The 25,068-nt window shown below is 48.3% G+C and overlaps 1 protein-coding gene across 1 annotated transcript in view; it reads right to left on the bottom strand.

Moving 5' to 3' along the window:
- LOC121292488 (tau-tubulin kinase 2-like) overlaps positions 1–25,068 on the bottom strand; it is a 296,782-nt gene that overhangs the window by 189,527 nt on the left and 82,187 nt on the right. The window contains exon 3 of the mRNA XM_041214491.1: positions 10,402–10,549. Coding sequence (XP_041070425.1) covers positions 10,402–10,549 — 148 coding nt within the window. The remainder of the gene's footprint in view (positions 1–10,401; positions 10,550–25,068) is intronic.

The raw sequence follows: 25,068 nt of genomic DNA, 5'->3' as shown, positions 1-25,068 counted from the left end.
GGCGGGGGCGAGAGCGAGGGCGCGGGCGGGGGCGAGAGCGCGGGCGAGGGCGAGAGCGCGGGCGAGGGCGAGGGCGAGAGCGCGGGCGAGGGCGAGGGCGAGAGCGCGGGCGAGGGCGAGAGCGCGGGCGGGGGCGAGGGCGAGAGCGCGGGCGGGGGCGTGGGCGAGAGCGCGGGCGGGGCGTGGGCGAGAGCGCGGGCGGGGGCGAGGGCGAGAGCGCGGGCGGGGGCGAGAGCGCGGGCGGGGGCGAGGGCGCGGGCGGGGGCGAGAGCGAGAGCGCGGGCGGGGGCGAGGGCGAGAGCGCGGGCGGGGGCGAGAGCAAGAGCGAGAGCGCGGGCGGGGGCGAGAGCGCGGGCGGGGGCGAGAGCGAGAGCGTAGGCGAGAGCGAGAGCGTAGGCGAGAGCGAGAGCGTGGGCGGGGGCGAGAGCGAGAGCGCGGGCGGGGGCGAGAGCGAGGGCGGGGACGAGAGCGAGGGCGGGAGCGAGAGCGAGGGCGGGAGCGAGAGCGCGGGCGAGAGCGCGGGCGGGGGCGAGAGCGCGGGCGGGGGCGAGAGCGCGGGCGGGGACGAGAGCGCGGGCGGGGACGAGAGCTCGGGCGGGGACGAGAGCTCGGGCGGGAGCGCGGGCGGGGGCGAGAGGGCGGGAGCGCGGGCGAGGGCGGGAGCGCGGGCGGGGGCGAGAGCGCGGGCGGGGGCGAGGGCGAGAACGCGGGCGAGGGCGAGAGCGCGGGCGGGGGCGAGAGCGCGGGCGGGGGCGAGAGCGCGGGCGGGGGCGACAGCGCGGGCGGGAGCGACAGCGCGGGCGGGGGCGAGAGCGAGAGCGCGGGCGGGGGCGAGAGCGAGAGCGCGGGCGGGGGCGAGAGCGAGAGCGCGGGCGAGAGCGAGAGCGCGGGCGGGGGCGAGAGCGAGAGCGCGGGCGGGGGCGAGAGCGAGAGCGCGGGCGGGGGCGAGAGCGAGAGCGCGGGCGGGGGGCGAGAGCGAGAGCGCGGGCGGGGGCGAGAGCGAGAGCGCGGGCGGGGGCGAGAGCGAGAGCGCGGGCGGGGGCGAGAGCGAGAGCGCGGGCGGGGCGAGGGCGAGAGCGGGCGGGGGCGAGAGGCGAGAGCGCGGGCGGGGGCGAGGGCGAGAGCGCGGGCGGGGGCGAGGGCGAGAGCGCGGGCGGGGGCGAGGGCGAGAGCGCGGGCGGGGGCGAGGGCGAGAGCGCGGGCGGGGGCGAGGGCGAGAGCGCGGGCGGGGGCGAGGGCGAGAGCGCGGGCGGGGGCGAGGGCGAGAGCGAGAGCGCGGGCGAGGGCGAGGGCGCGGGCGAGGGCGAGGGCGAGGGCGAGGGCGAGGGCGCGGGCGAGAGAGAGGGCGAGAGCGCGGGCGAGGGCGAGGGCGCGGGCGAGGGCGAGGGCGAGGGCGCGGGCGAGAGCGAGAGCGAGGGCGAGGGCGAGAGCGCGGGCGGGGGCGAGGGCGAGAGCGCGGGCGGGGGCGAGGGCGAGAGCGCGGGCGGGGGCGAGGGCGAGAGCGCGGGCGGGGGGCGAGGGCGAGAGCGCGGGCGGGGGGCGAGGGCGAGACCGTGGGCAGGGCGAGGGCGTGAGCGGAGCGAGGGCGCGGGCGAGAGCGCGGGCGGGGGCGAGAGCGGGGGCGAGAGCGCGAGCGGGGGCGAGAGCGCGAGTGAGAGCGCGAGCGGGGGAGAGAGCGAGGGCGAGAGTGAGAGCGCGAGCGAGAGAGCGAGCGGGGGCGAGAGAGCGAGCGGGGGCGAGAGCGAGCGGGGGCGAGCGAGACAGAGAGCGGGGGGCGAGCGAGACAGAGAGCGGGGGCGAGCGAGACAGAGAGCGGGGGCGAGCGAGACAGAGAGCGGGGGCGAGCGAGACAGAGAGCGGGGGCGAGCGAGACAGAGAGCGGGGGCGAGCGAGACAGAGAGCGAGAGAGCGGGGGCGAGCGAGACAGAGAGCGAGAGAGCGGGGGCGAGCGAGACAGAGAGCGAGAGAGCGGGGGCGAGCGAGACAGAGAGCGGGGGCGAGCGAGACAGAGAGCGGGGGCGAGCGAGACAGAGAGCGGGGGCGAGCGAGACAGAGAGCGGGGGCGAGCGAGACAGAGAGCGGGGGCGAGCGAGACAGAGAGCGGGGGCGAGCGAGACAGAGAGCGAGCGAGCGGGGGCGAGCGAGACAGAGAGCGAGCGAGCGGGGGCGAGCGAGACAGAGAGCGAGCGAGCGGGGGCGAGCGAGACCGAGAGCGAGCGAGCGGGGGCGAGACCGAGAGCGAGCGAGCGGGGGCGAGACCGAGAGCGAGCGAGCGGGGGCGAGACCGAGAGCGAGCGAGCGGGGGCGGGACCGAGAGCGAGCGAGCGGGGGCGGGACCGAGAGCGAGCGAGCGGGGGCGGGACCGAGAGCGAGCGAGCGGGGGCGGGACCGAGAGCGAGCGAGCGGGGGCGAGACCGAGAGCGAGCGAGCGGGGGCGAGACCGAGAGAGCGCGAGCGGGGGCGAGACAGAGAGAGCGCGAGCGGGGGCGAGACAGAGAGCGCGCGAGCGGGGGCGAGACAGAGAGCGCGCGAGCGGGGGCGAGACAGAGAGCGGGGGCGACAGAGAGAGAGAGGGCGGGAACGAGAGAGAGAGGGCGGGAACGAGAGAGAGAGAGAGGGCGGGAACGAGAGAGAGAGGGCGGGAACGAGAGAGAGAGGGCGGGAACGAGAGAGAGAGTGGGCGGGAACGAGAGAGAGAGGGCGGGAACGAGAGAGAGAGGGCGGGAACGAGAGAGAGAGAGGGCGGGAACGAGAGAGAGAGAGGGCGGGAACGAGAGAGAGAGGGCGGGAACGAGAGAGAGAGAGGGCGGGAACGAGAGAGAGAGGGGGCGGGAACGAGAGAGAGAGAGGGCGGGAACGAGAGAGAGAGAGGGCGGGAACGAGAGAGAGAGAGGGCGGGAACGAGAGAGAGGGCGGGAACGAGAGAGAGAGAGGGCGGGAACGAGAGAGAGAGAGGGCGGGAACGAGAGAGAGAGGGCGGGGGCGAGAGAGAGAGAGAGGGCGGGGGCGAGAGAGAGAGAGAGGGCGGGGGCGAGAGAAAGAGGGCGGGGGCAAGAGAAAGAGGGCGGGGGCAAGAGAAAGAGGGCGGGGGCAAGAGAAAGAGGGCGGGGGCAAGAGAAAGAGGGCGGGGGCAAGAGAAAGAGGGCGGGGCAAGAGAGAGAGAGGTCGGGGGCGAGAGAGAGAGAGATAGAGGGCAGGGGCGAGAGAGAGAGATAGAGGGCAGGGGCGAGAGAGGGGGGGAGAGAGGGCGGGGGCAAGGGGGGGGAGAGAGAGAGCGCGTCTGCCCAGGCGTTAGAGAGAGAGCAAGCGCGCCCGGGCGAGAAAGAGAGAGAGGGAGAGAGAGAGAGAGAGAGCGTGCCCGGGCGAGAGAGAGAGAGAGAGAGCGGCGGGGGTGAGAGAGAGGGAGGGCGGGGGCGAGAGAGAGGGAGGGCGGGGGCGAGAGAGAGGGAGGGCGGGGGCGAGAGAGAGGGAGGGCGGGGGCGAGAGAGAGGGAGGGCGGGGGCGAGAGAGAGGGAGGGCGGGGGCGAGAGAGAGGGAGGGCGGGGGCGAGAGAGAGGGAGGGCGGGGGCGAGAGAGAGGGAGGGCGGGGGGCGAGAGAGAGGGAGGGCGGGGGCGAGAGAGAGGGAGGGCGGGGGCGAGAGAGAGGGAGGGCGGGGGCGAGAGAGAGGGAGGGCGGGGGGCGAGAGAGAGGGAGGGCGGGGGCGAGAGAGAGGGAGGGGGGCGAGAGAGAGGGAGGGCGGGGGGCGAGAGAGAGGGAGGGCGGGGGCGAGAGAGAGGGAGGGCGGGGGCGAGAGAGAGGGAGGGCGGGGGCGAGAGAGAGGGAGGGCGGGGGCGAGAGAGAGGGAGGGCGGGGGCGAGAGAGAGGGAGGGCGGGGGCGAGAGAGAGGGAGGGCGGGGGCGAGAGGGCGAGAGAGAGAGAGCGAGCGAACGCCTGGGCGTGAGAGGGCGAGAGCGAGCGAACGCCTGGGCGTGAGAGGGCGAGAGCGAGCGAACGCCTGGGCGTGAGAGGGCGAGAGCGAACGAGCGCCTGGGCGCGAGAGGGCGAGAGCGAACGAGCGCCTGGGCGCGAGAGGGCGAGAGCGAACGAGCGCCCGGGCGCGAGAGGGCGAGAGCGAACGAGCGCCCGGGCGCGAGAGGGAGAGCGAGCGAGCGCCCGGGCGCGAGAGGGAGAGCGAGCGAGCGCCCGGGCGCGAGAGGGAGAGCGAGCGAGCGCCCGGGCGCGAGAGGGAGAGCGAGCGAGCGAGCGCCCGGGCGCGAGAGGGAGAGCGAGCGAGCGCCCGGGCGCGAGAGGGAGAGCGAGCGAGCGCCCGGGCGCGAGAGGGAGAGCGAGCGAGCGCCCGGGCGCGAGAGGGAGAGCGAGCGAGCGCCCGGGCGCGAGAGGGAGAGCGAGCGAGCGCCCGGGCGCGAGAGGGAGAGCGAGCGAGCGCCCGGGCGCGAGAGGGAGAGCGAGCGAGCGCCCGGGCGCGAGAGGGAGAGCGAGCGAGCGCCCGGGCGCGAGAGGGAGAGCGAGCGAGCGCCCGGGCGCGAGAGAGGCAGCGCGCCCAGGTGAGAGAGAGAGTGTGAGAAAGAGAAAAGGCGATCACGGCAATGAATGAATAAAAAGAGCATGGTTGAAATTAAATGAAAGCGAAGAGCATGCATGAGAGAACACTGTCAAATCAATGGATTCTCCCACCGCTTCACAGATGAGTGTTCAGCAAAACAGAATAAATCGTTTTATGTTGTCTCATGCATGAGACCAAGTCTCTTTGCCTAACCAATTGCATATACTGCATGTGAAGTCAGCGTTGGAGGTATGGGTGGAGGCATTGCCTCTGCGCCTCGCTCGCTTGTTACTGAAGGCACTTGACTCCATCCTCCTCAAATGTCAAGATCACTTGATGACAGAGGCATTTCCATTTGGGTTTGTCCAAGGTTGTTTCTTCCCATGTATTGATATGGTAACTTGCAAGCTCTGAGGTTGGCTTTCAGATAGTCTTTATATTTAAGTTTGAGTCAACCTAGGGTGCAGGTTCCCATTCTCAGCTGGCTGTGGAGTACTGCTTTTAGTACATGGGAATCCTCGATGTGAAACCTATGACCGACCCAGTGATGCTGAGCTCTGATTAACATGCTCTTCAAGTCAGTTATGCAGCACTTGTGTTGGGGATTCTGCCATGCCACCCAATATTGCAAATAGATCTCAGACAGCAAAGATGGATTGCTTCAAAACAAAAACAAAATACTGCGGATGCCTGAAAGCTGAAACAAAACCAGAAAATGCTGGAAAAACTCAGCAGGTCCAACAGCATTTGTGGTGGGAAAGAGAGAGTTAACATTTCGATTCTCTATGACAGAAGTCAAACGGACTCGAAATGTTAACTCTGTCCTTCTCTCCACAAATGCTATGGATTGCTTCCAGTTGCTATATGTGATACTGGTCTAGCTTAGGAAGCAGTGGCAGCGGTATGCTCCACCGGTGCACAGGAGAAATCAGCCATCCAGTGCAGGTCGCACCCATGAAGAAGTGATGCAAGAACTACTGCCTGGTACAATTTGTTCTGAGACCAAAGCTCTGTCCAAAGTCTGTGATGTGCCTAACAAACACTGAGCTTGCTTTTGCCAGGCGATGGTTGATTTCAGATAGGGAGGATACTCACAAGATAGCAAAACATTGTCAAATAAAATCAAGGAAAACGCAAAGATGTTTTATCAATATATAAACAGCAATAGAATAACTAAGCAAAGAGACGGGTCAATGAGAGATCAAAAAGGTAACGTGTGTGGAGAGCAAGGCGTGGCCATGGTTCTTAATGAATATTTTGTGCCTGTCTTCACGGGATGCAGGAATCTAGTTAAGGATGAGGAGTGTGAAATGTTGCTAAGTGTAAACATAGTGACAGAGGAAATATTTAGGAGTTTAGCACCTTTGAAAATGTGTAAGTCGCCAGGCCTGAGTGAAAGAATAAATAAAAAAGATGCAGTCAGAAAATCAAATGCTAACTGGGATTGCTTCATTTCTTACACTCTTACTAACCTGGTATAAAACCATGAAAATGCTTTCACTCTAGAAGAAAGACTTTTACTTGCCTAGTGCCTTTCACGACGTCAGGAAATTCTGAAGCTATTTTCTGACATTCAAGTACGTTTTATGCGTACTCACTATTGTAGGGAGCCAGTTTATCAAAAGCAAGATCCCACAAACGACAATGTGATGATGACCGGATAATTGTTTGTTTTTTAGTGATGTTGGTTGAGAAATTAATATTGATCAGTTGCTCGAGAGAACTGCTTTGCTCCTCAAATAGTGTCATGGCATCTTTTGTGTCCAGCTGGAAAGGGCAAGCGGGGCTTCAGTTTATCATTTCACTTGAAAGGCAAACTTCAGAGTACCACTCACTTAGTTAACTGGAGCAATCTTTGGAAATAAAATTTTTCCCAATCTTGCAAGAGCTATGATTTTAATTTTAACGAGCTGTCAGATATATATTTGATAGTCCATAAACCATGTTTTCCCTTTTGATTAATCAACATCCAATGAACCAATCACTTGGTCACTGCACCCCAGTCCTTTGCAGTTATCTACCGAAATCACTTTGCATTACAAAGAAATTCCTTGCATTCATAATCTTTAAAAAATCCATACCTTTTAGTTCTTTTGCCATTGAGGCTAGTGGAATCCTTGGGCTGCCAGTTCCCAACTTATAGGTCCTGTGAAGTTGGTATTAGTTACTCCCAAAGTGAACTTGCTGCATTTGCTAAGACCAGAGACCAGTGTGGCCTGCTTTACTGCATCTCCCAGCCCATCCATATCAGCGAGTCCAGCACCTTTAGGGTTTCAGCTGCCTAAGGCCCATGCCTTGGAAGTTTGTGGCCCTGATGGCCATTAACCCTAAAAAAGCTACTTTAGACTGTCTTTTGCTGCTCCCCCATTCCTGCAAATATTTTTTCTTTCTCCTGCTTTTGTGCCCAGAGATGTTTTTGCATGAGGAGTGCTATATCAAACAGTATTACATCAGTCAGATTCTGCAAGTTTAATTCATTTCTTTGCAATCATCTATGAACATTATTATAGAAAAAATTATTCTTTAACTGGTATTACTCAAATACAGTTTGTCCAGTGATGCATCTCATTGCTGTTTGTAGGAGCTTGATATGTAGTGACTGCACTTCAGAAGTACCTCATTCACTGTAAAGCTCTTTTGGACATTCTGGGGTCATGCAAGGCACTGCAGAAATCAAAGTCTCTTTCTAATCATGAGGGTGGGTCAGTTGAATAGTTTCTGATAATATGTTCAGTAAAACAAGGAATATATGCTATTTCTATTTTCAGTCAAACTTTACAATGGGCCTCTTTCCTAGCACTTGTAGAAAGCGTTTTATGCTGGACTTTGTTTTGGCACGGCAATTCAAAAATTCTTGTGGCGACGTTAGACCTGTAGGTATTCTCTTTTTTTTTAAGTTTTCAAGTGCAATCATGTTGTAGTTAGGTAATGCAACTCCTTTATTCAAAAGGGAGGGAGACAGAAAGCAGGAAACTACAGGCCAGTTAGCTTAACATCTGTCATAGGGAAAATGTTAGAAGCTATTATTAAAGATGCTGTAGCAGGGCACTTAGATGAATTCAAGGTAATCAGGCAGAGTTAACATGGTTTTGTGAAAGGGAAATCATGTTTAACCAATTTACTGGAGTTCTTTGAAGAATATAGCATGTGCTGTGGATAAAGGGGAACCAGTTAACGTATACTGTACTTAGATTTTCAGAAGGCATTTGAGAAGGTGCCACATCAACAGTTATTGCAGAAAATAAAAATTCATGGTGTAAGGGGTAACATATTGGCATTGGTAGATGATTGGCTAGCTAACAGAAAAAAGCGAGCAGGCATAAATAGGTCATTTTCTGGTTGGCAGGATGTGATGAGTGCCACAGAGATTAGTGCTGGGGCCCCAACTCTTTACAATTTCTATAAATGATTTGGGTGAAGGGACCGAAGGTATGGTTGCTAAATTTGCTGATGATACAAAGATAGGTAGGAAAGTAAGTTGTGAAGAGGACATAAGAGGTTATGAAAGGATAAAGATAGGTTAATTGAGCAGGCAAAGATTTGGTAAATTGAGTATAATGTGGGAAAATATGAGGTTGTCCTTTTGGTAGGATAAATGAAAAAAGCACATTAACTTAATAGTGAGAGATTGCAGAGCTCTGAGATGCAGCGGGATCTGGGTGCCCTTGTGTATGAATCGCAAAAGGTTAGTATGCAGGTGCAGCAAGTAAAGAGCAAAGTTAACAGAATGTTATCGTTTATTGCAAGGGGAATTGAGTACAAGAGTAAGGAGGTTATGCTTCAGTTATACAGGCCACTGGAGAGACCAACACTGTACACAGCACACCAGGCATAGTCTCCTTGTTTAAGAAAAGATGTAAATATGTTGGAAGCAATTCAGAGAAGGTTTACTAGGTTAACATGTGGAATATCTTTTGAGGGAAGGCTGGACAGGGTAGGCTTGTATCCACTAGAGTTTAGAAGAATAAGAGATGACTTCATTGAAATATATAAGATCCTGAAGGGACTTGACAGGCTGAAAGGATCTTACCTCTTGTGGGAGAATTTAGAATGGGGGGGCGGGGGGGGGTCACTGTTAAAAAATAAGGCGTCACCATTTAAGACAGACGTGGGAAAAAATTTTGAGGGTTGAGAGACTTTGGAATTCTCTTCCTCAAAAGGTGGTTGAGGTAGAGTCTTTGACTATTTTTAAGGCAGAGGTAGATAGATTCTTGATAAGCAAGGGGGTGAAAGGTTATCAGGGTAGGCAGGAATGTAAAAGTTAAAATTAGATCAGCCATGATCTTATTGAATGGTGGAGCTGGTTTGAGGAGGCCTACTCCTGTTTCTAATTCATATACATGTTCATATGTAAGTGTAACCCAGACTGCCAAGAGAAGGAAGGGAAGAAATAGCAGAGGCTCTCACCATCATTTTCCAATCCTCTTTGTCTATAGGTGGAGGACTGAAGGACAGCCAACATTGTACCATTGTTTAAAAAGAGAGGAAGGAATTACAGGCCTAATCACCCTAACTTCAGTGATAGGCAAATTATTGCAGAAAATTCTCTGAGGGAATTAAAGGATGGTCATGTCTGATGAACGTGACTGAAATTCTGGAGGAGGCAATAAGAGTTGATGAGGGTAGTCGGCTTGATGTAGTCTACATAAATTTTAGCAAGGCTTTTGACAAGGTTCCACATGGTAGATTGGTCAGAAAAGGAAGAGCCCATGGGATCCAATGGCAAGTTGGATATAAAATTGGCTTAGTAACAGGAAACAAAAGGTGTGTGTGTGACTGGAAGGCTGTTTCCACAGGGTTAGAGTTTGGGGGGTCTGCAGGGCTCAGAGCAAGGTCCCTTGCTGTTCATGATAATAAAGCAGTGATTTAGACTTAAATGCAAGGCACAGAATCAAGAAGTTTGCAGATGATACAAAAATTGGTCATGTGGAAGAAAGCTGTAGATTGCATAAAGATGTTAATGGACCAGTCAGATGGGCAGAAAAGTGGCAAATGGAATTCAACTCAGGAAAGTGATAGGTAATTCATTTGGGGAGGACAAACAACTCTAGGAAATACAGCAGAAGTGGTAGGATACTGAGAAGTGTAGAGGAACACAACAACCTTGGAGTGCACATCCACAGATCCCTGAAGGTAGTAGATAAATTGGTTAAGAAGGCATACAGAATGCTTTCCTTTATTTGCCAAGACAGAGATTATAAGAGCAGGGAAGATATGCTAGAAATAGATAAAACACTAGCTAGCCCACAGCTAGAGTACTATGTACAGTCCTGGTCACCACAGTCCAAGAGGGATGTGACACACCAGACCAGGAGATATATATGAGGATGTTGCCAGTAATGCAGAATTTTAGTTTTGATGACAGGTTGGACAGGCTGGGATTGTTTTCTTTGGACCAGAGGAAGCTGAAGGGCAATTTATTTAATGTGTATAAAATTATAAGGATAGAGTGGAAAGGAAGGACCTTTCCATTTCCATTTACGAAGAAGTCAGTAACCAGTGGGCAAAGATTTAAACTAATTTTCAAAAGAATTCAAGAGGAGTTCAATAATTCCTTTCCACCCAGAGAATGTTGGGGGTCTGGAACTCTCTGTCTGAAAAAGATGGTAGATGTAGAAACCCTAAATCATATTTAACACAGATATTCAATTTAAGTACCATAACCCACAAGGCTATGGACCAGGAGCTGGAAAGTGAATTTGGGCTAGATAGCTTTTTTTCAGTCATAACAGTCACATTGGGCCAAATGGCCTCCTTCTGTATTGTAAAATTTTCTATGTTAATCGATGGTTCAGAGATACTGTAACTGACCCAAACAAAGATAGACAAACTTAAAATGTACAATTTAGGAACTTACCTTGCAGTTTCTTCAAAACAGCAACTTCCATTTTGAGAACCTGCTTTGGTTGCTGGGCAGACTCCACTTTGAGAGCAACATTTTCCTGGGTCAGAAAGTCTACAGCTTCATAGATTTCTCCAAAGCCCCCACCTCCAATCTTTTTCAACTGCAAGACAAAAGAAAAATGAAACCTTAATAACTATAACCACCCTTATAATGCACACAGCACATTTGCGATCTGTTGATGAACATAATAATAAAATTCTTTTAGAATAATAAAATTTACTGGCCATTAATTGTGCCTAATTTTGCAAAATCGCCATGTAGTTAAAATTTGCACACTTCCATGGACTTAAATCAATAGAAGATGTACAAGATGAATAAGCCATCAAGTAGCATTGAACATTTAGAATCGCATCAATAGCCGGAAGAAATAATCCACGCTGCTTCACAGAAAAAGAACAGAATAGATGCTGAGCTACAGCAGGAGATATTAAGAGAGGTCACTGAAAGTTTGATCAAAGAAGCTATGCAGGGCTTTTAATAAGAGGGTGAATGTTTGCAATTTGAAGGGTTGGAGGACCAGGATCCAAGGTCAGCCAGCAAGAACAACGGTGATAGGTGAGAAGGACTTGGTGCAGGATAGGGTACAAGCAATATGCTACCACTATAAACACCTGTCCTCTGCTGTGTGCCTCTTTGTCAAGATAGAATCATCACAGCATGTGAAAATTGCCTTGCATGTGTTACAACACTGGTTTACAACTCCGCAAGTAATGGAACAGAAATTACAGCATAAAAATAGGTCCTGAATTCAGCCCATTGTGTTTGTGTTGGTGCTCACTCTTCAACTGCAGCTATTTATCCTAAACTCCTTCCACACTTCCCTTGCCTGCTTTTATATTTTTTCCTTTCAAATAGTTATCCAATTCCATTTTAAATTATATTAGTTTCTGACTTAATAGCCACAGGTAGCAAGGCATTGCACATCTAATCCTTGCTCCCTTAAGTTCAAGGTCACAGACTAGAAAGGATACAGCAGACAACCAGTTTAACTATCCATCGCCAGATCTGGACCACTTAATACACGATCAGATCCTGCTCTTGTCTGCTAAAACTGCTCACTATCCCAGGATCATCCTGGAATGTAAAGATAACTCACAGCTTTTCTCTACTGCAAACCATCTTCTTAAACCCCTCTCCCCATCCCCTCCACCCTCACCTTCAATACCACGCCCAACGAGCTCATGGACTTTTGTGATCAGCTGCCTCTGCCACATGTCTCCCTTCCATTAGCCCACCTGGCTATAATTGCATAATGCTGTCCCCTGCACTAGCCCTGAACTCACCACCTTCTCTAACTTCTCTCCCATTTCCCCTCAAAGGAGAGATTGACAAAGATGTCAAGAACAAAAGGACAAAGGGAGTGTTAATGGTAGTGCCCTACTGTTCAAGACATCTTTGTCAATCTCTTTGCCCCCACCTATCGCTGGCCATTTATCTAGCTTCACCTGCTCCACCTACCTTAAACAGTATAAATTTCATCACATTTCTACTTCTCTGTAGCTCTGAAGAAGAGTCATATGGACTCGAAACGTCAACTCTGTTTCTCTCTCCACAGATGCTGTCAGACCTGCTGAGTTTTTCCAGCATTTTGATTTCTTTCAGATTTCCAGCATCCGTAGTATTTTGTTTTTATCTAAAATTCTCATCCTTGTTTCAAAATCTCTCCATGAATTCACCCCTCCCTTCCTCCAATCTCCAACCCCACAAGCCACAGAGATAATCTGCGTTCCTGTGCATCCTTAATTTTAAATCACTTCATCATTGTTGGCCTAGGCCCCAACTCCTACTCTCTATCTCCCTTTAAGGCACACCTTAAAACCTATCTCTATGATCAAGCTTTTGGTCATCTGACCTAATATCTCCTTAAGTGTTGTATTTCAGTTTATAAAGCTTCTATGAAGCGCCTTGGGCCACTTTATTACATTAAAAAGTGCTGTAAGCGAGAAATCCCTTTTAATTTCCTCTTTTGTTTTTCAGTTATGATCCTTGGTCTATCCCCTCCTCTTGTTACCAATCACATTGCTCATGGCCAACCACTAGGAACTTGCAAGAGTGCCAAATCATTACATTTGATTTTTCCTCAGCAATGCTGAGACACATTCAGAAATTTGGTGGAATCAGAGAAATTAAACCTGGGTCCTTGAACTCTGGTCCTACTCAACAGTACTGCAGCACACAATCCCACTATGCAACTGGAAATTTATTTCCTTGAATATGGTGTAATGAGCAACTATTTTAAAAAAATGTATAATAACTTTATAAAATCCTAAGAAATTTATTGAATATTATAGAAATAGCTCTCTCTATCTATATGAAGAAAGCTTCCTGGGTTGACAAACAGGACAGCATCGGCTGTTATCTCTGCCAAGGGCATGTCTCTCGCACAGGTGCTGAAACAAGATATCCTTAAATCTGAATAAGGGAGCAATCACATGACCCACATGTAAGCCAAAAGGTTAAATGGTGGCCTAGCAAGCAATAAGCCATGAGAAGGCTTCATAGGTTTCCAATAGAAATAGGAGAGATTACCTTGAGTATCTGACTCTTGCTAATGGAAAACTAAATAAGTGATTAACATAAGACCTCCAGAAATAAAGTAAAGAAACTGGCTCCAGAGAGAAAAACACTCAAAAGAAAAAAAGAGGTTTGAGGTGGACTCCACCCTAGCACCTTGGTTATCTCAAGACAACCTCAGGCAGGAAAGTGCTTTTCAAAGCGACCTATGCTGGTTTCAGCCTAACAAGTTGGCTAGCTCAGAGCAGAAGAGACTGCTACCACAAGCCACGGAGATCAGCATTCTCCTGCTCTCCCTATCTGGGACCATTAAACCATTCTCATTTGTTACAGGTCATATGTTTTTTTTCTGTCTATTTAGCTATGCATCAGATTTAAACTGCTGCTTCTTAATAAACTTTTAAAATCACTACAACTTCAACCCCTGTTCCGAGTAATCTGCGACTCGCTGGCCAAAATCTTACAACTATTACTGAACAGTAACATCATTTTTCAATTGAAATAAACTAATATTTTCCAATCCAAATTCTGCAAGATCCTTTGATGTTTTCAAGGCAATTCCTTAGAAGTAGGTTCTAAAGGCAATCAGCGAGCAGGCTATCCGAGACCTGGTAATATGCAACGAATAAGGATTATTCAATAGCCTCATGGTAAAGGAGCCTCTAGGTGATAGCGATCACATCATGATAGAATTTGAAAGAGAGAAGTGTGGGACCACATCTAGTGTTTTAAACCTAAATAAAAGGTAACTATGAGAGTACAAAGGCAGAGCTAGCTAAGTTGAACTGGGAAACTAGATTAAAAGATAGAGTTGCAGTAGCAGACTTTTAAGGAGATATTTAATAGCTCTCAAAGATTTATCCTAGTGAAAAAAAAGTCATTTTGAGAAAGATGCATCATCCGAGGCTAAATAAGGAATTTAACGATAGTATTAAATTGAAAGAAACACTGTACAAATCTGCTAAGATTAGTGGTAGGTCAGAGGGTTAGACAGATTTTAAGAACCAGCAAAGAATGACTAAAAAGATAATGGTGAAGCAGAAAGCAGAGTGTGAGAGAAAGCTAGCTAGAAATATAAAAACAGATGGTTAAAGTTTCTACAAGTATTTGAATAGGAAAAGAATAACTAAAAGCTCGTGTTGGTCCCCTAGAGAGAGTCTGGGGAATTGATAATGGAAAACAAGGAAATGGCAGAGACGCTGAACAGGTATTTTGAAGAAGACTTGGAAAACTTTCCAAAGATGCTTGATGAAGAGGTGATAGGGAGGGATGAATTTAAAACAATCACCATCACCAGGGAAAAGGTGCTAGGAAAACTATTGGATCTAAAGGCCGACAAGTCTCCAGCACTAGATGGCCTGCATCTTAGATCTTAAAAGAAGTGATGGCACAGATAGTAGATACATTGGTTATAATCTTCCAAAATTCCTTACCACTAATCTTAGCAGATTTGTACAGTGTTTCTTTCAATTTAGCACCCCCCCCCACCCCCCCACCCACCCCCCCCAACACCACCCCCACCACCCCCCACCCCACCCCCTTAAACCAGCTTATATTTTACCTCTTTATGTTTCCTTAGTTCTGTTGAAGAGTCATATGGACTCGAAACGTTAACCGTGTTCCTCTCCACAGTAATCTAATAAAGTTTTTTGATGAAGTAACATTCAAGGTGGATAAAGGGGAGCCTGTAGATGTAGTGTACTTGGATTTACAAAAATTTGCTTGATAAGGTGCTACATAAAAGGTTACTCCACAAGATAGGAGCACGTGATGTAGGGAGTAACATATTAGCATGGATTAAAGATTGGTTAGCTAACAGTAAGCAGAGTAGGGGTAAATGGTTCTTGTTCAGATTGGCAGGTTGGAACTAGTGGAACACCACAGGGATCAGCGTTGGGTCCTTAACTTTTTACAACCTATATCAATGACTTGGATGAAGGGACCGAAGGTTGGTCTGGTAGCTAGGTTTGCCAATGACATCAAGATAGTTAGGAAAGTGAGTTGTCAAGAGTAGGTAGAGGGTTTGCAAAGGGATATAGACAGGGTTAAGTGTGTGGGAAAAAATTTGGAAGATGGAGCGTAACATGGATAAAAGTAAAGTTTTCCACTTTGGCAAGAATAAAAAGCAGGATGCTATTTAAATGGATTGCAAAACTTGGTGGTAGTGTAGGATCTGGGTATCCTGATACATGAACCACAAAGTTAGTATGCAGGTACAGTGAGTGATAAGGAAGGCAAATGGAAAGTTGGCATTTATTGCAAGCAAAATGGAATATAAAAGTAAGGAAGTTTTATTGCTGCTGAACAGGGCCTTGGTGAGACCACATATAGATTACTATGTTTTAGTCTCCTTATTTGGGAAAAATATATAATTGCTTTAGAAACAGTTCAGAGAAGGTTCACAACTCATGGGATGAAGGGCTTATCTTATGAAGAAACGTTAAACAGGTTGGGCCTGTACCCTTTGGAGTTTAGAAGAAGGAAAGATGATCTTATTGAAGCATAAGATCTTGATAGGGTGGATGCCTGGAGGAGGTTTCCTCTTGTGGCGGAGACTAAAACTAGGGGACGCAACTGAAGAATAAGTTTTTTTTTATGACAGGGATGAGGAGAATTTTTTCTCTTAAGAGGGTTATTTATCTGTGGACTTCTCTTCCCCAGAAAAGTAGTTAGTGGAGGCTGGGTCTTTAAATGTATTCAAAGCTGAGTTATTTAGATTTTTGATAGATAAGGGAGCCAAGAGTTATTTGGGGGGGGTGGGGGGGGCAGACAGGAAAGTGGAGCCGAGACTACAACCAGATCAGCCATGATCATATTAAATGGCAGACCAGGCTCAAAGGGCCAAATGGCCTACTACTTCTCCTAATTCCTATGTTCCTATGCTTCACTTATATTTTCATCCATTCTGTGCAGTTGTTGCAGAATAAAAGGTAATGAGAAATGAAAATATCAGCGTCTAGTTAGTCTCACTGTTCAGTTATGTGGGGAGTAACATGCAACCTTGATTTCCTTCTCACAGGCAGCTAGCTTAACAATATGGGCATACAGTGTGAGCTGTCTCAATTGCACAGCATTCCTCACCATTTGCCTTGTTCCAACAAATGCTTGCTTTCTATTTTCCAAAGGCTGCCAATTTTGCGCCACATTATGCGGTATTAAGTTCAAAGCTACACCATTAGGTTCTACCGTGGATATATATTTATTGAGCTAAATAGGAAACTGATCTTTAATCCAGCCAGAGAAGGTGGAAAGACAAGCATGTCCCAAGATAGATTAGGTAACATTATGTCCACAAACTGGCTGGCCCAATACAAAGTTGAATTGTGTCATAAGCAATAGATGAATTACCTTCATTAAAATGAAAACATGAAGCATTTTAAATTTAAGTACACCAACACTGAAGCAAACTACCCACTGAAAGAAAGAAAATTCAAGCAACTGCTGGTTACATGTGTCCTGAAAATGTGGTCTAACTCCCTGCATAACCAGCAGTGACTTAGAAAGGTGCCTTGAAACTGGAAGTTAGTCATAGTTACTGAATTGGTAAAATAAATAATTCCACAAAAAAGTGAAGTAAATCGTTCAGACTCATTGACAAATTTCTCATTCACGTATAGTTAATATATTTGAGACTTCCTGTGAATTTTAACTTCCCAGGTATTCAAAGAAAAAGACTTGCATTCATATCGTGCTTTTCACAACCACCAGATCTTATGACATTAAAGCGCTTTACAGCCAAAAGAGTACTTTTGGAGTGTAATCACTATTGTAATGCAGGAAACACAGCAGGCAGCCAGTTTGCACACAGCAAACTCTCACAAACAGCAATGCGAGAATGACCTGATAATCTGTTTTTGTAATGTCAAATGAGGGATAAATGTTGGCCAGGATACCAGAGATAACTCTCCTGGTCTTCTTTGAAATAATGCCATGGGATCTTTTACACCCAACCATGGAGGCTGATGGAGCCTCGGCTTAACTTCTCATCTCAAAGGCACCACTCGGTACTCTAATGAGCACTTGTTCAGCACTGCACTGGAGCGTCAACCTTGAATTTTGTGCTCAAGCGCTGCAGTGAGACTCCAAACCTTGTGATTAGAGTGCTACCAACTGAGCCATGGCTGACAATAGTCCAATAGTGATCTGTTTCATACTGAAGACAGGGTGACTAAAATATGAACAATTATTTCCTTACACAACATTAGAGAAAAAAACCTAGGAAATTACAGTAATGGTCTATGTGATTAGTACAGACTTGTTTCAGATCGCCATTATTAAATTTAACATGATCAGCCAAACTTAATGATTCTACCAGGTCATAAGAGGATTAAATTTGTCAAGATAGCACATATGAACAGAGTTGACTTAATGATTCTACCAGGCGGAGTTAATAGCAACACCAACATCAAAACTCTCAAAACTAACTTTACACAAAGGGAAGCTTTGGATATCCCTAGGATTAAAAAAGGCACATAGTCAACTAAAACCATATTGACTAACTGGTTATGTCCAAAGGCAAATTAGATTAAAAACAGACTTTATTTTAATGATTACACCCTTAAGGAAAACGTTTTGCAGGAGGACAGGGATGGGTATTGATGACAGCTGGAGATTATAAAAACAGCTCTCAGAGCAGTGAAAGGGACGATGGAGATGTGGTAGTAAAAGCAGGACAAGCTAAGGGGAGCATTGTTTTTCCTTAACTTTAGAAACGCATTGATTTAGAGGAGATCCAATCAAGGTCAGGAAAATAATTAAATGATTAGAATCAATCCAAGTTGATAGGTTAGGGAGGGCCAGGGACATATTTTCCACAGAATTGTTATGGTGTAGGAGGCCATTCGGCCTATCGTGTCTGCACTGGCTCTCTTGAGCATTTTAACTTGGTGCCAATCGCCTGCTTTTTCCCCGTAACCCTGCACATTGTTTCTATGTAGATAATCATCCAATGCCCTCTTGAATGCCACAATTGAACGCCCATATTTCCAGGCAAGGGATTTCAAACCCTAACTACTCGCTGTATGAAAGTTTTTTCTCACCTCGCATTTGTTTCTTTTGCAAAACACTTTAAAACTGTGCCCTCTGGTTCTCGATCCATTTACGAGCAGAAACAGTTTCTCCCTATCTACTCTGTCCAGGCACCTCTCAGCCTTCACTTCTCCGGGGAAAACTGTCCCAACCTCTCCAATCTTTCCTCATAGTTGTAGTGTCTCAACCCTGGAACCATTCGTTTAAATCTCGTCTGCACTCTCTCCAATGCGTTTGTTCACTCTCTCCAATGTGCCCAGAACTGTACAATAGTAATTTTCTTAGATAACGATTCATAACATTCAAGGCTATGGGCCAAGTGCTGGTAAATGGGATTAGGTAGGTAGGTCAGGTGTTTCTCACGTGTCGGTGCAGACTCGATGGGCCTAAAGGGCCTCTTCTGCACTGTGATTCTGTGAATACCAACCTTTGTGGAACTCCACTGCAAACATTCTTCCAGCCGGAAAAATACTCATGAACCATTACTTTGTTTCCTATCCCTCAGCCAATTTTGTATCCAAGTTGCTACCATCCATTTTATTCCATGATTTATAAACTTTCCGCACAAGTCTGCTGCGTGGTACTGTATCGAAAGCTTTTTTTGGAAGTCCATATATACCACATTATCGGCCTTGCCTTCACCAGCCATCTGTTACATCTTCAAAAAACTCCAGCAAGTTAGTTAGACATGATTTTCCTTTAACAAATCCATACTGACCCTTCCGAATCAATCCACATTTTTCCATGTCACTATTAATTCTATCCTGAATAGTTGTTTCCAGAAGGTTCCCCACCACTGACTGGTCTGTAATTGCAGGGCAGATCTTTACAACCTTTTTGGAACAAGGGCATAGTATTTGTAATTCTCCAGTATTCCGGCACCTCCCCCGAATCCAGGAAACATTGAAAGAATATTGCCAGTGCCTCTGCAATTTCTACTCTCACTTCCTTCAACGTTCTTGGATGAATCTCATCCGGTCCCAGTGCTTTGTCAACTTTAAGTACCGACAGCTTATCCAATACCTCCTCCTTATCAATTTTAAGCTCTTCTAGTGACTGAGTTTACTCCTCTATTACCATGGCCTGGGCAGCACCTGCCTCACAGGTAAGGACAGATGCAAAGTATTAATTTAAAACTGCAGCCATGCCTCTTGTCTCTGTGGAAATCCCCTTTTTAGCCCCCACTCCTCCTTTTACCATTGATGTGCTTATAGAATACTTTGGGATTCCTTTTATGTTAGCTGCCAGTCTTTTTTCATAACCCCCCTTTGCTTTTTCACATCCCTGCTGAACCTGCTATATTCAGCTTGGTCCTCAACTGTATTTGCTACCCGACACCTGTCACAAGTACACTTTTTCTTCTTTAACTCAATTTCTATCTCCTTTGTCATCCAGGGAGCTCTGGATTTGTTTACCCCACCCTTCCCTTTTGAGGGAACATACCTTGACTGTGCCCAAACCATCTCCTCTTTGAAGGTAGCCCATTGTTCAGCTGTTTCTCCCACCAACCTTTGGTTCCAGTCTAACCGACCCAGCTCTGTTCTTGGCCCATTAAAGTCCACTCTCTGCCAGTTGCTTACTCTTACTCTGGATTGACCAATGTAATTTTCCACTGTCATGCTAAACCTTGTGATATAGTGATCACTGTCCCCTAAATGTTGCCCTACTGTCGCTTGATCTACTTAGCCCACCTCATTCCCAAGAACCAGGTCTAGCAGTGCCTCCTTTCTTGTTGGACTGGACACATACTGCTGTAGGAAATTATCCTGAATGCAATCTAGGAGCACTTGTCCTTTACTGCCCCTTCCATGACCACCATCCCAGTCTATATACAGGTAATTAAAGTCCCCCATTATAACTATGATGTTTACTCCTCTCTAATTTCCATGCTGATTTGTTCCTCTATATCCTTCCCACTGGTGGTCTATATATTACACTAAGCAATGTAATTGCACCCTTCTTTTCCTTAGCTCTAGCCAAACTGATTCTGTCCTTGAATCCTCTGACATCCTCTTTCTCCAGTAGTGCAATACTCTCCATAAGCAAAAACACCACCACTCCTCCTCCTTTCCCTTACCTATCTTTTCTGAACACCTTGTAACCAGGAATATTTAACACCCAGATCTGCCCTTCCTTAAGGCAGGTCTTTATTATCGTCACATCATCAAAATCCCACTAGGCAATCAGTACTTGTAACTCCCCAGTTTTATTAACTATACTCCGTGCATTCACATTCATATGCTCACATTATGTAACCCTGATTTAGACTTCATTACTTGCTCCCTTACTCTGACTCCATCTATTAACTTACTATTCTCTATTTTAGTGCTATCTGCCTCTCCCAGCACTCCATCCAGCCTGGTATTACTTTCTGATATTCTCTCCTGGTTCCCACACCCCTGCTGAATTAGTTTAAACCCTCCCCAACAGCACTAGCTCTGTTCAGATGCAACCCGTCCAGCTTGTACAGGTGCCACCAGCCCCAGAGCCTGCCCGGGGATCTAAGGCCCTCCCTCCTGCACCATCATTCCAGTCACACATTCACCGTCTTATCTTCCAATTTCTGTACTCACTTGCACGTGGCACTGGGAGTAATCCAGAGATTACAACTTTTGAGGTCCTGCTTGCTAATTTTCTACCAAGTTCCTTAAATTCAGATTGCAGGACTACATCCCCCTTCCTACCCAAGTCTTTGGTACCAATGTGGACCACGACCTCTGGCTGATCACCTCCCCCAGGAGAATGTCCTGCAGCCGCTCTGTGACATCCTTGACCCCAGCACCAGGGAGGCAACATACCATCCTGGAGTCACATCTACGGCCACAGAAAAACCTATGTGTTCCCCTAACCAGTGGATCTCCTATCACTATTGCTCTTCCCTTCTTCTTCCTCCCCTCCTGTACAGCTGAGCCACTCGTGGTGCCACAAACTTGGCTCTGACTGCACTCCTCTGAGGAGCCAGCACCCTCACAACCTTCCAAAATGGAAAACCAATTTGAGAGTGGGACCCCAGGGGAGTCGGTGCACTACCTGCTTACTTCTCTTAGGCTGCCTGGGGGTCACCCATTCCCTCTAATTCCAGGCCCTTAAGCTGTGGTGTGGCCACCTCTCCGAACGTGCTATTCACTTAGCTCTCAGACATGCGGGTGCGCCACAGTGATTCCAGCTACTGCTCAAGCTCTGAAACCCAGAGTGCAGGTTTCTGCAGCTGGCAACACTTGCTGCACGTGAGTTCGTCTCGGATATCGGCAGCAGCCATGACTTCACACATATTACAGGACACGCATTCTACTCAACTGAGCTGCCCTGCCATGTCTTAACTCTATTCCCCTTATGTTAACGTTAATCTATTTTGGATTATTTATATTACTTTATTACATTGGCTCTAAATTTCTCTTATTCCTGGCGCTTCTCAGTTAAATCCAAATATCGCAACTTGCTTAAAAATATTATACTTTTCTAATTTACTCCCCAGGCCCTACTTACCAAGGCCACTGCTCTTCTTTTTGAGGAAAGGTAGAAAAGGAAAGGAACACCTCCTCCCTTCTCACCAAAATTTTGTAGGTAAATTTAGATGCTAAGTAGTAATCTTTTCACTGAATTAATTAGGAAGGCAAATTAAATGTTGGCCTTTATTGTAAGGGGGATGGATTATAAAGTAGCAAAGTCTTGCTACAGCTATGCAGGACATTAGGTTTATTCTCAACTACAGCACTACACAGAGTTTTGGTCACCTTGAGGGACATACTTGCACTGGAAGCAGTTCAGAGAGCTGAGGTGAGAGTGACTGCCCTTGACATCAAGGCCACATATGACCAAGTGTGGCATCAAGGAGCCCGAGCAAAACTGGAGACAATGGGAATCGGGGGAAACTCTCCGCTGGTTGGAGTCATACCTAGCACAAAAGGAGGATGGTTGAGGTTGTTGGAGGTCATCTCAGGTCCAGGACATCACTGCAGGAGTTACTCAGTGTAGTGCCCTCTGCCCAGCCATCTTCAGCTGCTTCATCAATGACTTTCCTTCCATCATAATATAAGAGTGGGGAAGTTCACTGAAGATTTTTGTGCTATGTGGGGGGTAGGATTAGTAAGTTTGCGAACGACACAAAGATTGGCTAGGTGGTTAACAGTGAGGTTGAGTGTCTTGGGCTACAGGAAGATATAGACAGTATGGTCAAATGGGCAGATAAGTGGCAGATGGAATTTAACCCTGAAAAGTGTGAGGTGATACACTTCGAATACTTCCTTGTCAAATTACTCCTTCCAATGAATGGCATGACACTAGGAAGTTCTGAGGATACAGGTTAATTTGATAAGGTGGATTCAAAATTTGGTTAGTTGTAGGAGGCACAGGATGATGACAGAAGGATGCTTTAGTGACTGGAAGCCGGTGTCCAGTGACATACCACAGGGATCTGTGCTTGGTCCCTATTATTTGTCATTTACATAAACGACATAGATGACTATTTGGGGGGTAGGATTAGTAAGTTTGCATACCACACAAAGATTGGCCGGGTGGTTAACAGTGAGGTTGAGTGTCTTGGGCTACAGGAAGATATAGACAGGATGGTCAAATGGGCAGATAAGTGGCAGATGGAATTTAACCCTGAAAAGTGCGAGGTGGTACACTTTGAAAGGAGTAAATTGACAGGGAAGTATTCAATGAACGGCATGACATTAGGAAGTTCTGAGGAACAAAGGGACCTTGGCGTGTGTGTCCATAGATCTCTGAAGGTGGTGGGGTGGTGAAAAAGGCATGTGGGACACTTGCCTTTATCAATTGAAGCATAGATTACAAAAGTAGGGAGGCCATGTTGGAGTTGTATAGAACCTTGGTGAGGCCACAGTTGGAGTACTGTGTGTAGTTCTGGTTGCCACATTTTGGAAGGATGTGATTGCACTGGAGGGTGTGCAGAGGAGATTCACCAGGATGTTGCCTGGGATGCAACATTTAAGTTATGAAGAGAGCTTGGATAGACTTGGGTTGTTTTCATTGGACCAGAGAAGACTGAGGGGCAACCTGATCGAGGTGTACAAGATTGAGGGGCATGGACAGGGTGGATAGGGAGCAGCTGTCCCCATTAGTTGAAGGGTCAGTCACGAGGGGACATAAGTTCAAGGTGAGGGGCAGGAGGTTTGGGGGCAGGGAATGTGAGGAAAAACTTTTTTACCCAGAAGGTGGTGATGGTCTGGAATGCACTGCCTGGGAGGGTGGTGGAGGGTGGGTTGCTTCACATCCTTTAAAAAGTATCAGATGAGCAATTGGCACGTCATAACATTCAAGGCTACGGGCCAAGTGCTGGTAAATGGGATTAGGTAGGTATGTCAGGTGTTTCTCATGTGTCGGTGCAGACTCGATGGGCTGAAGGGCCTCTTCTGCACTGTGTGATTCTGTGATTGCGCAATGTTCAGCACCATTCGCGACTCCTCAGATACTGAAGCAGCCCTTATCCAAATGCCGCAAGACCTGGACAAAAACCAGCCTTGGGCTGACAAGTGGCAAGTAACATTTGCACCTCAAAGGTGTTAGGCAATGACCATCTGCAACGAGAGAATCCAATCATCGCCCCTTGATGTTCAATGGCATTATCATCACTGAATCCCCCACTATCAATATTCTGGGTGTTACCATTGCCAAGAAACTGAACTGGACTAGCCATATAAATACTGTGGTTACAAGAGCAGGTCAGAGGCTAGGAATCCTGCGACGAGTAACTCACCTCCTGACTCCACAAAGCCTGTCCACCATCTACAAGACACAAGTCAGGAGAGTGATGGAATACTTGCCACTTGCCTGGATGTGTGCAGCTCCCACAACACTCAAAAAACTTGACATTGTCCAGGACAAAGCAGCTTGCTTTATTGGCACCCCATCCACAAATATTCACTCCCTCCACCACCGACGCACAGTAGCAGCAATGTGCACCATCTACAAGATGCACTGAAGGAATTTACCAAGGCTCCTTAGACAGCACCTTCTAAACCCACAATCATTACCATTTGGAAGAACAAGGGCAGCAGATAGATGGGAACACCACCACCTAGAAGTTCCCCTCCAAGTGACTCATCATCCTGACTTGGAAATATATCGCTGTTCTTTCACTGTCATTGGGTCAAAATCCTGGAACTTCCTTCCTATCAGCACTGTGACAGTGTACTTACACCACATGGATTGCAGTGGTTCACAAAGGGAGCTCACCACCACCTTCTCAAGGGCAACACGGAATGGGCAACAAATGCTGGCCCAGCCAGAAAAGCCCACATCCTGTGAATGAATTAAAAAAAGTGACTAGGTCATTAGGCCGATTCCTGAGATGAGGGGTTTGCCTTATGAGGAAAGGTTGAGCAGGTTGGGGTTTAGAAGAATCAGAGATGATCGTATTGAAATGTAAGATTATGGAGAGGGCTTGACAGGGTAGATATTGAGGGGATATTTCATTTTGTGCGGGAATCTAGAATGGAGCACAGCTTCAAAATAAGGGGTCTCCGATTTAGGATGAGGGGGCATTTCTTCTCTCAGGGGCTATTTAGTGTTTGGAATTCTCTTCCCCGCCGAGCAGTGGAGGCTGGGTCATTGAATATAGTCAAGGCTGAGTTACAAGGCCAGAATCAGATCAGCCATGATCTTATTGAATGTGGAGGAGGCTCAAGGGGCCAAATGGCCTACTTCTGCTCCCATTTCTTATGTTATGTTATAACTGGTTCAATTGCTTGTGCATGCAGGGATTGTGGACGGGTTACAAGCTTTCAAAGTAGAGCAGAACAAGTTAATGGAAGTGTCTAATTTACCTATGTGTTAAAAGGTAGGTGAATCATTGGGGCTGCATCAACCAATCACCATGCCTCCCTGCACTTGCTTAATTGTTCACTGTTCACAAGGCTTGAATAAGGCTTCATTCCTATGCTTGGCAAGAAAGATAGGACAAGTGTATGCAATTTGAGTCACAAGGCACTGACAGACATATTGTTAATGGTTGCAGGTGATGTAACAAAGCACTATTCGCCAGAAAGGGACATCAGTCAAGAAGGTAATGCCTTTTCACAAGGCTAATAGGCCCAAGTTTTTCTCATCTTCTCT

Source organism: Carcharodon carcharias, chromosome 20, assembly GCF_017639515.1.
Source record: "Carcharodon carcharias isolate sCarCar2 chromosome 20, sCarCar2.pri, whole genome shotgun sequence".
Taxonomy (NCBI): Eukaryota; Metazoa; Chordata; class Chondrichthyes; order Lamniformes; family Lamnidae; genus Carcharodon; species Carcharodon carcharias.
Note: the sequence above shows the minus strand (reverse complement) of the source record. Positions and strands in the feature narration are given on the sequence as shown.